Source organism: Nycticebus coucang, chromosome 8 (assembly GCF_027406575.1).
Source record: "Nycticebus coucang isolate mNycCou1 chromosome 8, mNycCou1.pri, whole genome shotgun sequence".
Classification (NCBI taxonomy): Eukaryota; Metazoa; Chordata; class Mammalia; order Primates; family Lorisidae; genus Nycticebus; species Nycticebus coucang.
Window position 1 is genome coordinate 58,675,884 of NC_069787.1, and position 12,886 is coordinate 58,688,769.

The 12,886-nt window shown below is 37.5% G+C and overlaps 1 protein-coding gene across 8 annotated transcripts in view; it reads right to left on the minus strand.

The window, feature by feature from the left end:
* Nucleotides 1-12,886, minus strand: part of ANKRD28 (ankyrin repeat domain 28) — a 207,647-nt gene that overhangs the window by 41,386 nt on the left and 153,375 nt on the right. For all 8 annotated transcript variants that reach the window (XR_008381942.1, XM_053600596.1, XM_053600599.1 and 5 more), the window contains 3 exons: nucleotides 10,921-10,984; nucleotides 9,236-9,304; nucleotides 7,000-7,140 (listed from right to left, as the gene is read on the minus strand). Coding sequence is in view for 7 of the 8 variants with exons in the window: in XM_053600596.1 (XP_053456571.1) it covers nucleotides 7,000-7,140; nucleotides 9,236-9,304; nucleotides 10,921-10,984 (274 nt within the window). In the remaining variant the exon portion in view is untranslated. The remainder of the gene's footprint in view (nucleotides 1-6,999; nucleotides 7,141-9,235; nucleotides 9,305-10,920; nucleotides 10,985-12,886) is intronic.

Sequence of the window (12,886 nt, forward strand, 5' to 3'; positions counted from 1 at the left end):
CCTTTTAAGTGAGATTTTAATGTTTATGAACAGCTAAAATTCAATCATAATGAATAAGTAAGATCACTAAGATAAAAAACAAAACAAAGTCAACATCTAAAGTTAACAAGACTAGAGTTTTTCTTTTTTTTTTTTTAATTTCAAACAAGCTCTGAGAGCATGTCAGCAAAAGTGATTCAGGCAGTATGTAAGCTCTGTACACAGTCTTTATAAGTGCCCAAGTCAGGACAGTGTTTGCTGGGATGTAGAAAATGCATGCAGGTCTATAGGGCAGTTTCATTACTTTACAGGCACACTTTACCGCACGGGCATTAAAAACAAAATCTGACAGGTGGCGCCTGTGGCTCAAAGGGGCAGGGCGCCGGCCCCATATGCTGGAGGTGGCGGGTTCAAACCCAGCCCCAGCCCCAGCCCAAAACTGCAAAAAAAAAAAACCCCAAAAAACAAATCTTGCAAGTTCTCTAGATACTAGTGATAAAACAAAAATAGTTCTCCCTCACTGAGACCTGAATACAAGACAGATTCTATCAGTGGAACAAACTATTTTAAGATAACTCCACTGATAAATGAGTACTGAAGAAAAGATTTATTTAAGGAAAGCAAAACAAGTAGGTGAGTTCATGTTTACTTTCTAAAGTGGCAGAGAACGTCCCAACACATTTATAGTGACTACTTACAAGTTTACTCATTAAATTGTTCACAAGAATGTAATTGTTATTCTTATGAAATTATATATTTCTTTAATTTTCCAAATTCACGTTATTCAGATGGGTTAGGCTCATATAAAAAACCAAAAAGTTAAGTTGATTTATACAATAAAATGTCTTCTATTGGTATTTTAGATTTTGCCAAGCAATATGTATTTTAATAATGACTTTGTGAGACAAGCTGGGTATTATATCTTTCGCAAATAAAAAAAATTAAGTCACATTCAGGAAAGTTAAATGACTTGACCCAAATCCTTTGGCTAGAATATGGCAAATCCAGGACTAACTCTCGGGTCTTCTACTTTTTATTAACTGTTCTTTCTATGCTCCCATAAAGCTTCAGCATAGTGGTTAATGGGTTAGTGACACTTTAACACAGATGTCTGTTAAATACTGAATCAAATTACTTGATCTTGAAAATGTAGACCTCAATTTTAATTTGTGGATGAGGGAAAAGGAGTGTTTATTCCAACTTTTTTCCTGACTGTACATTTACATATGCTCATTTTATAAAAACCAATTAAGAAATGAAGATTCTTCTTCCATCACCTAAAATTAAAATACAGTAGAATCAAAAAGAATAAAAAAAATACAGTAGAATCTCTGTAAGTTGACTACCTAAGGGACTCTAACAAACTGGTCAATATACAAAGAAGGAACTAGGCCTACTGCTGTACTAATACGTAGAGGTGATGCATGTCTGGTCCATGAAAATTAGGTCAACTTAAGGAGATGGTCAACTATGGAGGTTCTACTTTATATAAAATGAGTTTAGCAAGGTTGGACAATTTAAGCCATGTACAAAAGGCAAATGTACCTCTCTATATGCCACCACAAACAAAAGACAAATTTTGACAATAGAAATATCAAATACATGGGAATAAATCTAAGGCTTACAAAACCTTTACACTAAGGCTTCCATGTAAAAAGTTAGAAAACAGACAAAAATAAACAATGATATTAGAAGTCAAAATGTGATCCTATTTCATAAGAGTTGCTATGGACTAAAAGTTTATGTGTTCCCCTCCTCCATTCTTATGGTAAAATTCCAACCCCAAAGTGATGGTATTAGAGGGTGAGGCCTTTGGGAGGTGATTTGGTCAATCACCCTCCTGAATGGGAGTAGTGTCTTTGTAAATGAGGCCCCTGGGAGCTCTCTTACAGCTTTCACTACGTGAGAAGGATGTAGAAAGAACATGTCCTCAATACTGACCACAGCCTTAAAGCTAAACAGTGCTATCTCCCAGGACACTGATCATGAACTTTCCAGTCTCTGAAAACAGTGAGAAATAAAGAATATTTATTTATTATTTTATTTTATTAAGCAGGTTTGATTCACCTGTTTATAAGCCACCTAGTTTTTGGTAGCATAGCGGTCCAACTGGGCTAAGACCGAGAACTGGCACTGAGAAACAGGAGTGAGGCTATAACAAACATCTAAAAACCTGGAAGGAGATTTGGAATTGTGCAATGGATGGAGGCTACAGGTATTTTGTTTTGTTTTGTTTTTGAGACAGAATCTTACCCTGTTGTCCAGCGTAGAGTCCCATGGCATCACAGCCCACAGCAACCTCAACCTCTTGGGCTCAAGCGGCCCTCTTGCCTGAGCCTCCCAACTAGCTGGGACCACATCACCCACCTGGCTAGTTTTTCTATTTTTAGTAGACACCAGGTCTTGCTCTCGCTCAGGCTGGTTTCAAACTCCTGAGGCTCAAGCAATCTACTCGTCTTGGCTTCCCACAGTGCTGAGATTATAAGCATGAGCTACTGTACCCAGCTGAAGCTGAAAGAGTTTTGAGGGGCATGCTAGAGATCACATATAATTATGATATAGGAAAGTCTATAGAAAAGCATATAATTGGGTCTTAACTTTGAATAAGGCTGAGAAGGACATGAAATGATCTACATAAACACATAGAAATACAAGTGTTAATAGTGGTTATCTCAGGACAGTTGGTATGAGGAGGATTTCTTCCTTCCATATAATCAGGAAAAACAACTCTCTACCTTTCCCTTCCCTTTCCCTTATCTTACATACACTACACGTTAAGTGTGGGAGAAACCCCCACTATCTTACTTAAACAAGCCCCACTTCTCTTCAAAGGGCAAAGAGAATTTTATTTATTAATATTTAATGTTTCTAGTGATACCAACCATATATGTACTTGTTAGATTCTTACACAATGTGAAAGACACTTCAGCGAATCTGCTGAGTCATGACTATATTCAGAGAATGAATGCAGAGACAAAGGATTATGCAAGAAACAAGTGGAATGAGTAGAATGAGCCAGGAAAGATTGTATATTTTTCTTCTTTTTTTTTTTTTTTTTTTTTATTTTTGTAGAGACAGAGTCTCACTTTATGGCCCTTGGTAGAGTGCCGTGGCCTCACACAGCTCACAGCAACCTCCAACTCCTGGGCTTAAGCGATTCTCTTGCCTCAGCCTCCCGAGTAGCTGGGACTACAGGCGCCAGCCACAACGCCCGGCTATTTTTTGGTTGCAGTTTGGCTGGGGCCGGGCTTGAACCCGCCACCCTCGGTATATGGGGCTGGCGCCCTACCGACTGAGCCACAGGCGCCACCCGATTGTATATTTTTCTAATATTTATTGAAATAAATATGAGCATGGGGGGTTACAAAGCAGAGAAGAATCATAATGACTGCATGTCACTCCTGTACAGCAGAATACCAACGTCAGAGTGTCAAAAATTCCAAAGTATATACAATTTTCTCTGGGAAGATTTAAAGGCAGAAATTGTGATACTGACAAGAGATTAGTAAAAAAATATTAAAAAACAAACAAGCAAATGTATAGTATTGAATAATAGTAATTTGAAACTGTGAAGAATTTGTTTCTTCTTTCAGAAAATGTTTCAGTCTTGGTTTGGGAGAAGTATGAATTAATTATGCCAGAATCTCTTATGTATTCCTGGGAATTAAATCTGCAGACTTTAGAAAAATAAATCAACCTTATAATGCCACTAATTTTTTTTTTTTTTTTTTAGCCAGAGCCTCAAGCTGTTGCCCTGGGGTAGAGTGCTGTCACAGCTCACAGCAACCTCCAACTCCTAGGCTCACGCGATTCTCCTGCCTCCACCTCCCAACCTGGGACTACAGGCGCCTGCCCAATGCCCAGCTATTTTTTGGTTGTAGCCATCATTATTATTTGGCGGGCCCAAGCTGGATTCGAACCCGCCAGCTCAGGTGTATGTGGCTGGCACCTTAGCCGCTTGAGCCACAGGCGCCAAGCCTTAATAATGCCACTAAATTTAAGCCTTCAAAACAATCACTTATTAAAGGCTGCCTCTGGTACCCTAGAATGGTTACTATAGTTTATGCCTTCCAGAAGTTTCCTAAGTAGCAAATCACTGAATCAATTTTGGTATTAGAATCTCTGGGACTTAAAATATAGGAAACAAAGACTCCAAAGAATGGGGCTAAGTTTTCTTATGTACACATTCTCATTTAGTTTTCTCTGAAACTCTAAAAGATAGGTTTCATTTTAATTTTATAAACTTTTGCTTAGCAATTACTTGCTCAGGCACAAGTCTTGGATATGAAGACTCCAAGATTTAAATTGGGTCTTTCTAATCCAAAAGCTCATGTTCTTTCCAGTACATCAGGTTGTTTAATGTAGATACTGAGAATTACATGTTTAAATAATGAAAATCACTAGCCTACTTGCTCAAAACAGTTGCTAGTAGGTCAGAAAACTAGTGATTTAATTTCACTTTAACACCAGTACTAACCACAAAGCTCCAACTCTGTGGGTTGAACATTATGTTATTTTTTGTTGCCCCCCCCATAAGAAATCAGGTTTAATTTCTTTTTTTTTTTTTTTTTGTAGAGACAGAGTCTCACTTTATGGCCCTTGGTAGAGTGCCGTGGCATCACACAGCTCACAGCAACCTCCAGCTCCTGGGCTTAAGCGATTCTCTTGCCTCAGCCTCCCGAGTAGCTGGGACTACAGGCGCCCGCCACAGCACCCGGCTATTTTTTTTTTTGTTGTTGTTGTTGCAGTTTGGCCGGGGCTGGGTTTGAACCCGCCACCCTCGGCATATGGGGCCGGCGCCCTACTCACTGAGCCACAGGCGCCGCCCCAGGTTTAATTTCTTTGTCTAAGGGCAGGAGGACCACAGTATAAAGCTGTGTGTGGGTAAAGGAGGAAGGAGGGATACAGGTACTCACAATCTCTCAGTAGAATTTAGATCATGCTGAGCACTACCCAATAATCGAACTGAAAATAGTGGTAAAGGACTATAGATGGTGATAAAAGTCACTTTAGGTATAACTTATTTTAAGAAAATTTATAAATCAGGGCGGTGCCTGTAGCTCAGTGGCTAGGGTGCTGAGCACATACACTGAGGCTGGTGGGTTCAAACCTGGCCTGGGCCTCTAAAATAACAATGACAACTACAACAACAACAACAACAACAACAAAATAGCTGGGCGTTATAGAAGATGTCTGTAGTCCCAGCTACTTGGGAGACTGAGGCTGGAGAATCGCTTAAGCCCAAGAGTTGGAGGTTGCTGTGAGCTGTGATGCCACGCCACTCTACCTAGGGCGACAGCTTGAGACTCTATCTCAAAAAAGAAAAAAAAAAAAAAGAAAATCTATAAATCAAACACTGAAATTATAAAATTGATAAATTAGGGATAATCTACTTATCTGTGTAAATGTATTTTCTGATTACAGTTTTTAACATAGATTTTCTTTAAATAGCTACTATCCAAAAACATACTTCAAATAATCTGACTTCTCTCCAAATCTATCTACACCTAAGTTTTCTAGTATATATGAAATTGTATAAGGTGATGTATTCCTGCAAATAGAAAGTACTTCTATTTACTAGTGCCTTTAAGATTAGAATTTTAACCACAAATCTAACATAACAAAATGTTACTTATAAAAATGGCTTTGTCTGAGAGTGGGGGAGATGATCAAACAAAAAGGCTTTGAAATTAGTTACAGAATGTATACTAAAATAACATTTATGAATACTATTGAATTATGCCTTTTTTTTTTTTTTTTTGAGACAGAGCCTCAAGCTGTCACCCTGGGTAGAGTACAGTGGCATCACAGCTCACAGCAACCTCCAACTCCTGGACTCAAGCGAGTCTGCTGCCTCCCCGTCCCAAATAGCTAGCTGGGACTACAGGAGCCTGCCACAATGCCTGGTTATTTTTTGGTTGCAGCCGTCATTGTTGTTTAGCAGGCCGGGACTGGATTCGAACCCACCAGCTCAGGTGTATGTGGCTGGTGCCTTAGCTACTTGAGCCACAGGTGCTGAGCCTGAATTATGCTTTTTATTTTGAGGACGAAGTAAATGTGAAAAACCGATGAAGTAATTCTATGTTAAATGCAACTTCCTTGAATGTTTTATAACATCTTTTCCCAGAAACCATTATTTATTTTTCCTAATAGTATTTTTACTTTTCCTTGACCCAGATGCAGGGGGACTACCACGCATGAAAGAGCTCTTTTTCTGTCTTAATGAGTTCATTTTATTCCAAGAGGAAAAAATACATTAAAGTACTATAAATAGGTTTAATAACTTTAGGTAAAAGTTACTTATGGAACAGTTTATGTATCCCATATTCTTGTTTTCCCTCATTCATTCTTGTCTAACTTTTTTTTTTAATTGCTGGGGATTCATTGAGGGTACAAGAAACCAGGTTACACTGATTGCATTTGTTAGGTAAAGTCCCTCTTACAATCGTGTCTTGCACCTCTTGTCCAACATTTACTTACTCTGTCATCTAATTTACTTATTTATTTAAGCAATATATAGTACTTACTATGTTGTCCCATTCTGTGAATTCATTACTATCTTTTTAATACCAATTTACAAGGGTTCCTTATAAAGTCTTAACTTTCTGAAGTATCCTCCTCTGAAGGATACTTGTATTCCAATCTCTACTTAATCTTCCAGTGGTACTTTTCTTTTTCTCCCTTTCCCCATGATAAACTCAAGGCTGCAGCTTCTGAGAAATTAAATAGAAGAAAGCCTGGAAGTGATATTAAGATGTTCTTTCGGTAGTGAGGACTAGGGGACCTTTATCTTTTTTCTAATGGATGAATCAGTAAGGTAGAGTGCTGAGTAGAATGGGTAAGGAATACTGATTTAGGAATAATTATGAAAGCAATTTTTTTCCCCACAAGAGAAAGCCACAGAAAGAAAATCAATAAAAAATACAAAAAGAGAAAATAAATTTGCAATAAAACAGTCATCCATATGGAAGATGCTAGTTTACAGAAATAATCTTTTACTTCCATCCATATGATACTTACTTGCCGTCTGTGTCTGACGTAGCTGCATAGTGCAGGGGTGTGCAACCTCTTTCATCAAGATCATTCACGCTTGCTCCTGATCCCACAAGAGCAAACAGGCACTGGTAATTGCAGTTGGCAGCAGCATAGTGCAATGGAGATCTTTTGTGCCCAAGTTAACAGAAAAAAGATAAAAGCCAGGGACATAACTAGTAAACAAAAGCATAGTTAATTGTTCTTACTCCACCCAGTTACAAATATTTATAGGAAGCCTTAGACTGACTTCCACTACATATACACTAAGTTTTGTGCAGGGCTGGACATAAAGCTAGAAGAAGAAAGTAAGGTGGCAGAGAACAGTTACTTCTGTTTTACAAAGATTCCTGTATCCTAATAAAAATGCTGCATAGTAGATAAGCAAAAGAAAAAAAAAAACTGAAGAAAAAATTTTTTTTTTTTTTTTTTTTTTGAGACAGAGCCTCAAGCTGTTGCCCTGGGTAGAGTGCAGTAGCATCACAGCTCACAGCAACCTCCAACTCCTGGGCTCAAGGGATTCTCCTGTCTCCGCCTCCCAAGTAACTGGGACCACAGGTGCCTGCCACAACACCCAACACCCTGGCTATTTTTAGGTTGCAGACATCATTGTTGTTTGGAGGGCCCAGGCTGGATTCAAACTCGCCAGTTCAGATGTATGTGGCTGGCGACTTAGCTGCTTGAGCCACAGGCGCCGAGTCAAAGAAATATTTTCTTTCTTTTTTTGCAGTTTTTGGCCAGGGCTGGGTTTGAACCCACCACCTCCAGCATATGGAGCCGGTGCCCTACTCCTTTGAGCCACAGGTGCCACCCAAAGAAATATTTTTTTAAGACAGTAACCCTGAATTACTTCTAAGCTCTGAACTCAGAATATGTTTCAGAAAACCCTTTGTTATTTGTAGTATAGAATGCGCAAAGTGTTACAAATTAATATAAACTGAATTAAAGTATAATTATAAAAACAGGTTATCTATATAAACATTGTATTTTGAAACTAAATAAAGTCATTTTTGATTTTGTGGGTTGTTAGTTTTTTCTATTAGCAGACTTATGAGAGCAGTTTGTTCTCCAAAGTAATGAGGGGGTCAAACAGTTTTCTCTTTCCCTCTATTCATTTCTGATTTCCTATCATACGTCATTTTTTTTTTTTTTACAAAATTTCTTTTTATGTCTCTTTTGAACTGGTCCAACCACGTGCACTGACATACATTTCCTTCTGACACACCCCTGCCTATCTTACACTTTGATATGTACAATTCTTAAAACTATTGATACGCATAATTTTGCTTATATATATATATTGTCAATTCCATCTTTCAAGCTAATTCAAACTGCCTTTGATTCTTTCCTGTATGGTTCCAATGCACTCTGTTAATTTAGTTAATTCCTACTAAAATAAACTTGAAGTAGGTTTAAATATTACTAACCAAAACGTAAAGAGCCCTGAACTCATGAGAGTGTTAGCAGGGGCTACAAGACTGACCACAGTGACTATCATTTCATAGCTGCCTTCTTGCTGTGAAATACTTGATAGGATGTGTGGATGTGTGTGTGAGAAAGAAAGAAAAGGAGAAAGGAGGAGAAATAAAAATTACACATATGTATTTATAAGCTATCTCCTCCCTCTTACTAGTGTGCTCTATAACAAGATATGGATAGTAGAATCTCTCACAAAGAAGTGACTTGGGAAAGAGAATCATTTTATGGTGTTCTAGGTATTGTGAGTTTCCTGAAGGAAAACTATTATGATGTTTTACATTTCTATGGACATAATTATGGAAGGGGGAGAAATGATACAAGTATAGAGGTATTTATAAGGAAAGACTGGTAACCCGATGCTGTAGGACAGATCCAACAGAAAGCAAACTGTGAGTGAGAATAAATATTTAGAATTTATAGACTTTAGTTGGGACTCTCAGCAAAAGATCCTGAATTGTTTGGCTAATTCTCAGAAGCCAGTGTTAAGGTTAAGCAAGTAATAAGTAAATAAAATTAGATTCTACAGAGCAGTAGTTCTCAACCTGTGGGTTGCAACACTTTTGGGGGTGGAATTACCCTTTCATAGAGGTCGCCTAAAACCATCACATATACCCTGTACAAATACAGGTGCATGAAAATAATTTTATGGTTGGGGGTCACCACAACATGATGAACTGTATTAAAGGGTTGTGGCATTAGGAAGGTTGAGAACCACTGCTATAGAGGAACTATTATCATACCATACCTCCCAAATTTGTCTTTTTTGTTGAAGTCTGCACCAGTATTCAGCAGAAGATTTAGGCACTCCAAATTCCTATTGAAGGAAAATATAGTTAGAAAACTTAATTGTCATCATTTTATAATTAAATTGGTAGGTTTAAGTAAGCACAAAAGCATGTTTTTAATTTAGGGCAACTATCAACAAAATGGCATAATTTACATTTGATGAAGAATAAAACATTAAAATTTATGTACAATTTAGAAAGTTTTATGTACACATTTTGGCACACTGATAGGAAATAACAAATAAATCATGTTGTCACTATTTAATTGGAAGAGCACATTTGTAAGAGATCCTAATGAAATTTTAGGAAACAACATATAACTGAATGGCTTAACTTCTAAGTGGTTTTTAATACTAGATTAAAAACTAAAAAAAAAAAAGAAAAAGAAAGAAAACCTGAAAATATAGATAATATCCAAAGTCTGATTTCCCTTATCTTTTCCTATATTATGATTGTTTAGAGATAGCTTTGGTTAAAATTGTAGGCCCATATGTATTTCTGTAATTAAATTTTTATAAACCTGAACATCAACTTACTATTTTTTTCTTTTTTTTTTGCAGTTTTTGGCAGGGGCTAGGTTTGAACCGGCCACCTCCGGCATATAGGGTTGGCGCCCTACTCCTTTGAGCCACAGGCGCCACCCTATTTTTTTCTTTTTTTAATTGTTGGGGATTCATTGAGGGTACAATAAGCCAGGTTACACTGATTGCAATTGTTAGGTAAAGTCCCTCTTTCAATCATGTCTTGCCCCCATAAAGTGTGACACACACCAAGGCCCCACCCCCCTCAACTTACTATGTTACAATGAAAGTTGTAACTGTCAAAGTGATCAGACACTCAAGTCTGTTGTCCTTCTTTCTGTAAGTAAGTTACATGGAAGTTAAGATTTAACTGGAAGGTTCTCTGGTGACCAAAGAACAAGGGAGCTAGTCACATGCTCACAATCCATCTCTACAACTTAGACTGGCCAGGTAGTATTAGTTCAGCACGCTTGTTCTTTGAAATCATTTAACATTTTTAAGGAATTATCACTAAGAATAAAGCTCTTGCAAAATGTTCTTTCCATAAATCATGAATGGTTTATCACAGATCTAAATCATCAGAACCATTAGATTAGTTGCAAGCATGCTTTCAGAGACCAGGAGTTTTAGTTGAAGTCTGTCGTTCACTTGAACCAATTACCTAATTGACCCTGGTAATGTTATTTAAAACTTAGTCCAAAATCTTCCAATCTCAAATTTTCCTTTTCCTAGTAGAGGCAAGAAATAAACCTATGAGCACTTTTTCCCACTTGAAAATATGATTTAAAAAAAAAAAAAGCCCCACTTAAAGAGTAGTATTAGTATTCAGAACATTCCAGTATTTTTATGTTCTCACGTGAGGACATATTTCCTGTTACAGGTTTATTCTCTCCTTCCCACTCACAACCTATGGCTTAGGTGCAAGGATGAAACCTCAAGGCTTAAAGAAGATGACAAAAGTAATTTCTGCCACCCTGGTTTTTCTATTCCTAAACTATTCCTGCTATGTTTTGTTTTGTTTTACATTTTCTAGTAGCCCAGAACTAATGAAGAACAAAGATAAAAGAAAAATTGTCATGTCCAGTTACCTTTTTCTTAAAGAAATAAAAATACTACTAACATACCCTCCAGCTGCAGCTGCATGTAGACAGGTCCTGCCAAAATCATCTGGGGTATCTATATCAAATCCTGTAAGAATAAATATGCCTTATCTATTATATAATATTATAGTTGTATTCTTTTACAATAAAATATTACATCAAGAATTGTATCTCCCTCCCAAATAAACTATGAGATCTCACAGGTAACAAAATGATTGAAAAGTAAAATAATGTACAATATTACAAAGAAATTACCACTGTTAGATTGGGAGTTTTAGGACAAGTGCTAGAGTACTTGTTTAAAAGGCCATAGGATACAATGAAATGTTATTTAGCAATTAAAAGAAATAAAGCACTGATAATGATACACGGATTACCCTTAAGAACACAATGCTAAGTGAAAGAGGTAAAGTCACAGAAGCCCACCCCCTACATGATTACATTTACACGAACCTTACAGAATGGGCAAATTTTTACAGTTAGGAAGTAGATTAGTGGTTACTTAAGACTGGAAGAGAAAATAAATGAAGAGTAACTGCTAACAGCTTTTTTTTTGTTGTTGTTGGGGATTCATTGAGGGTACAATAAGCCAGGTTACACTGATTGCAATTGTTAGGTAAAGTCCCTCTTGCAATCATGTCTTGCCCCCATAAAGTGCGACACACACCAAGGCACCCCCTCCCTCCGTCTCTCTTTCTGCTTCCCCCCCATAACCATAATTGTCATTAATTGTCCTCATATCAAAATTGAGTACATAGGATTCATGCTTCTCCATTCTTGTGATGCTTTACTAAGAATAATGTCTTCCATGTCCATCCAGGTTAATACGAAGGATGTAAAGTCTCCATTTTTTTTAATGGCTGAATAGTATTCCATGTTATACATATACCACAGCTTGTTAATCCATTCCTGGGTTGGTGGGCATTTAGGCTGTTTCCACATTTTGGCGATTGTAAATTGAGCTGCAATAAACAGTCTAGTACAAGTGTCCTTATGATAAGAGGATTTCTTTCCTTCTGGGTAGATGGCCCAGTAATGGGATTGCAGGATCAAATGGGAGGTCTAGCTTGAGTGCTTTGAGGTTTCTCCATACTTCCTTCCAGAAAGGTTGTACTAGTTTGCAGTCCCACCAGCAGTGTAAAAGTGTTCCCTTCTCTCCACATCCACGCCAGCATCTGCAGTTTTGAGATTTTGTGATGTGGGCCATTCTCACTGGGGTTAGATGATATCTCAGGGTTGTTTTGATTTGCATTTCTCTAATATATAGAGATGATGAACATTTTTTCATGTGTTTGTTAGCCATTCGTCTGTCGTCTTTAGAGAAAGTTCTATTCATGTCTCTTGCCCATTGATATAAGGGATTGTTGGCTTTTTTCATGTGGATGAATTTGAGTTCTCTATAGATCCTAGTTATCAAGCTTTTGTCTGATTGAAAATATGCAAATATCCTTTCCCATTGTGTAGGTTGTCTCTTTGCTTTGGTTGTTGTCTCCTTAGCTGTACCGAAGCTTTTCAGTTTAATGAAGTCCCATTTGTTTATTTTTGTTGTTGTTGCAATTGCCATGGCAGTCTTCTTCATGAAGTCTTTCCCTAGGCCAATATCTTCCAGTGTTTTTCCTATGCTTTCTTGGAGGACATTTATTGTTTCATGCCTTAAATTTAAGTCCTTTATCCATCTTGAATCAATTTTTGTGAGTGGGGAAAGGTGTGGGTCCACTTTCAGTCTTTTACATGTAGACACCCAGTTCTCCCAACACCATTTATTGAATAGGGAGTCTTTCCCCCAAGGTATGTTCTTGTTTGGTTTATCAAAGATTAGGTGGTTGTAAAATGTTAGTTTCATTTCTTGGTTTTCAATTCGATTCCAAGTGTCTATGTCTCTGTTTTTGTGCCAGTACCATGCTGTCTTGAGCACTATGGCTTTGTAGTACAGACTAAAATCTGGTATGCTGATGCCCCCAGCTTTATTTTTGTTACAGAGAACTGCCTT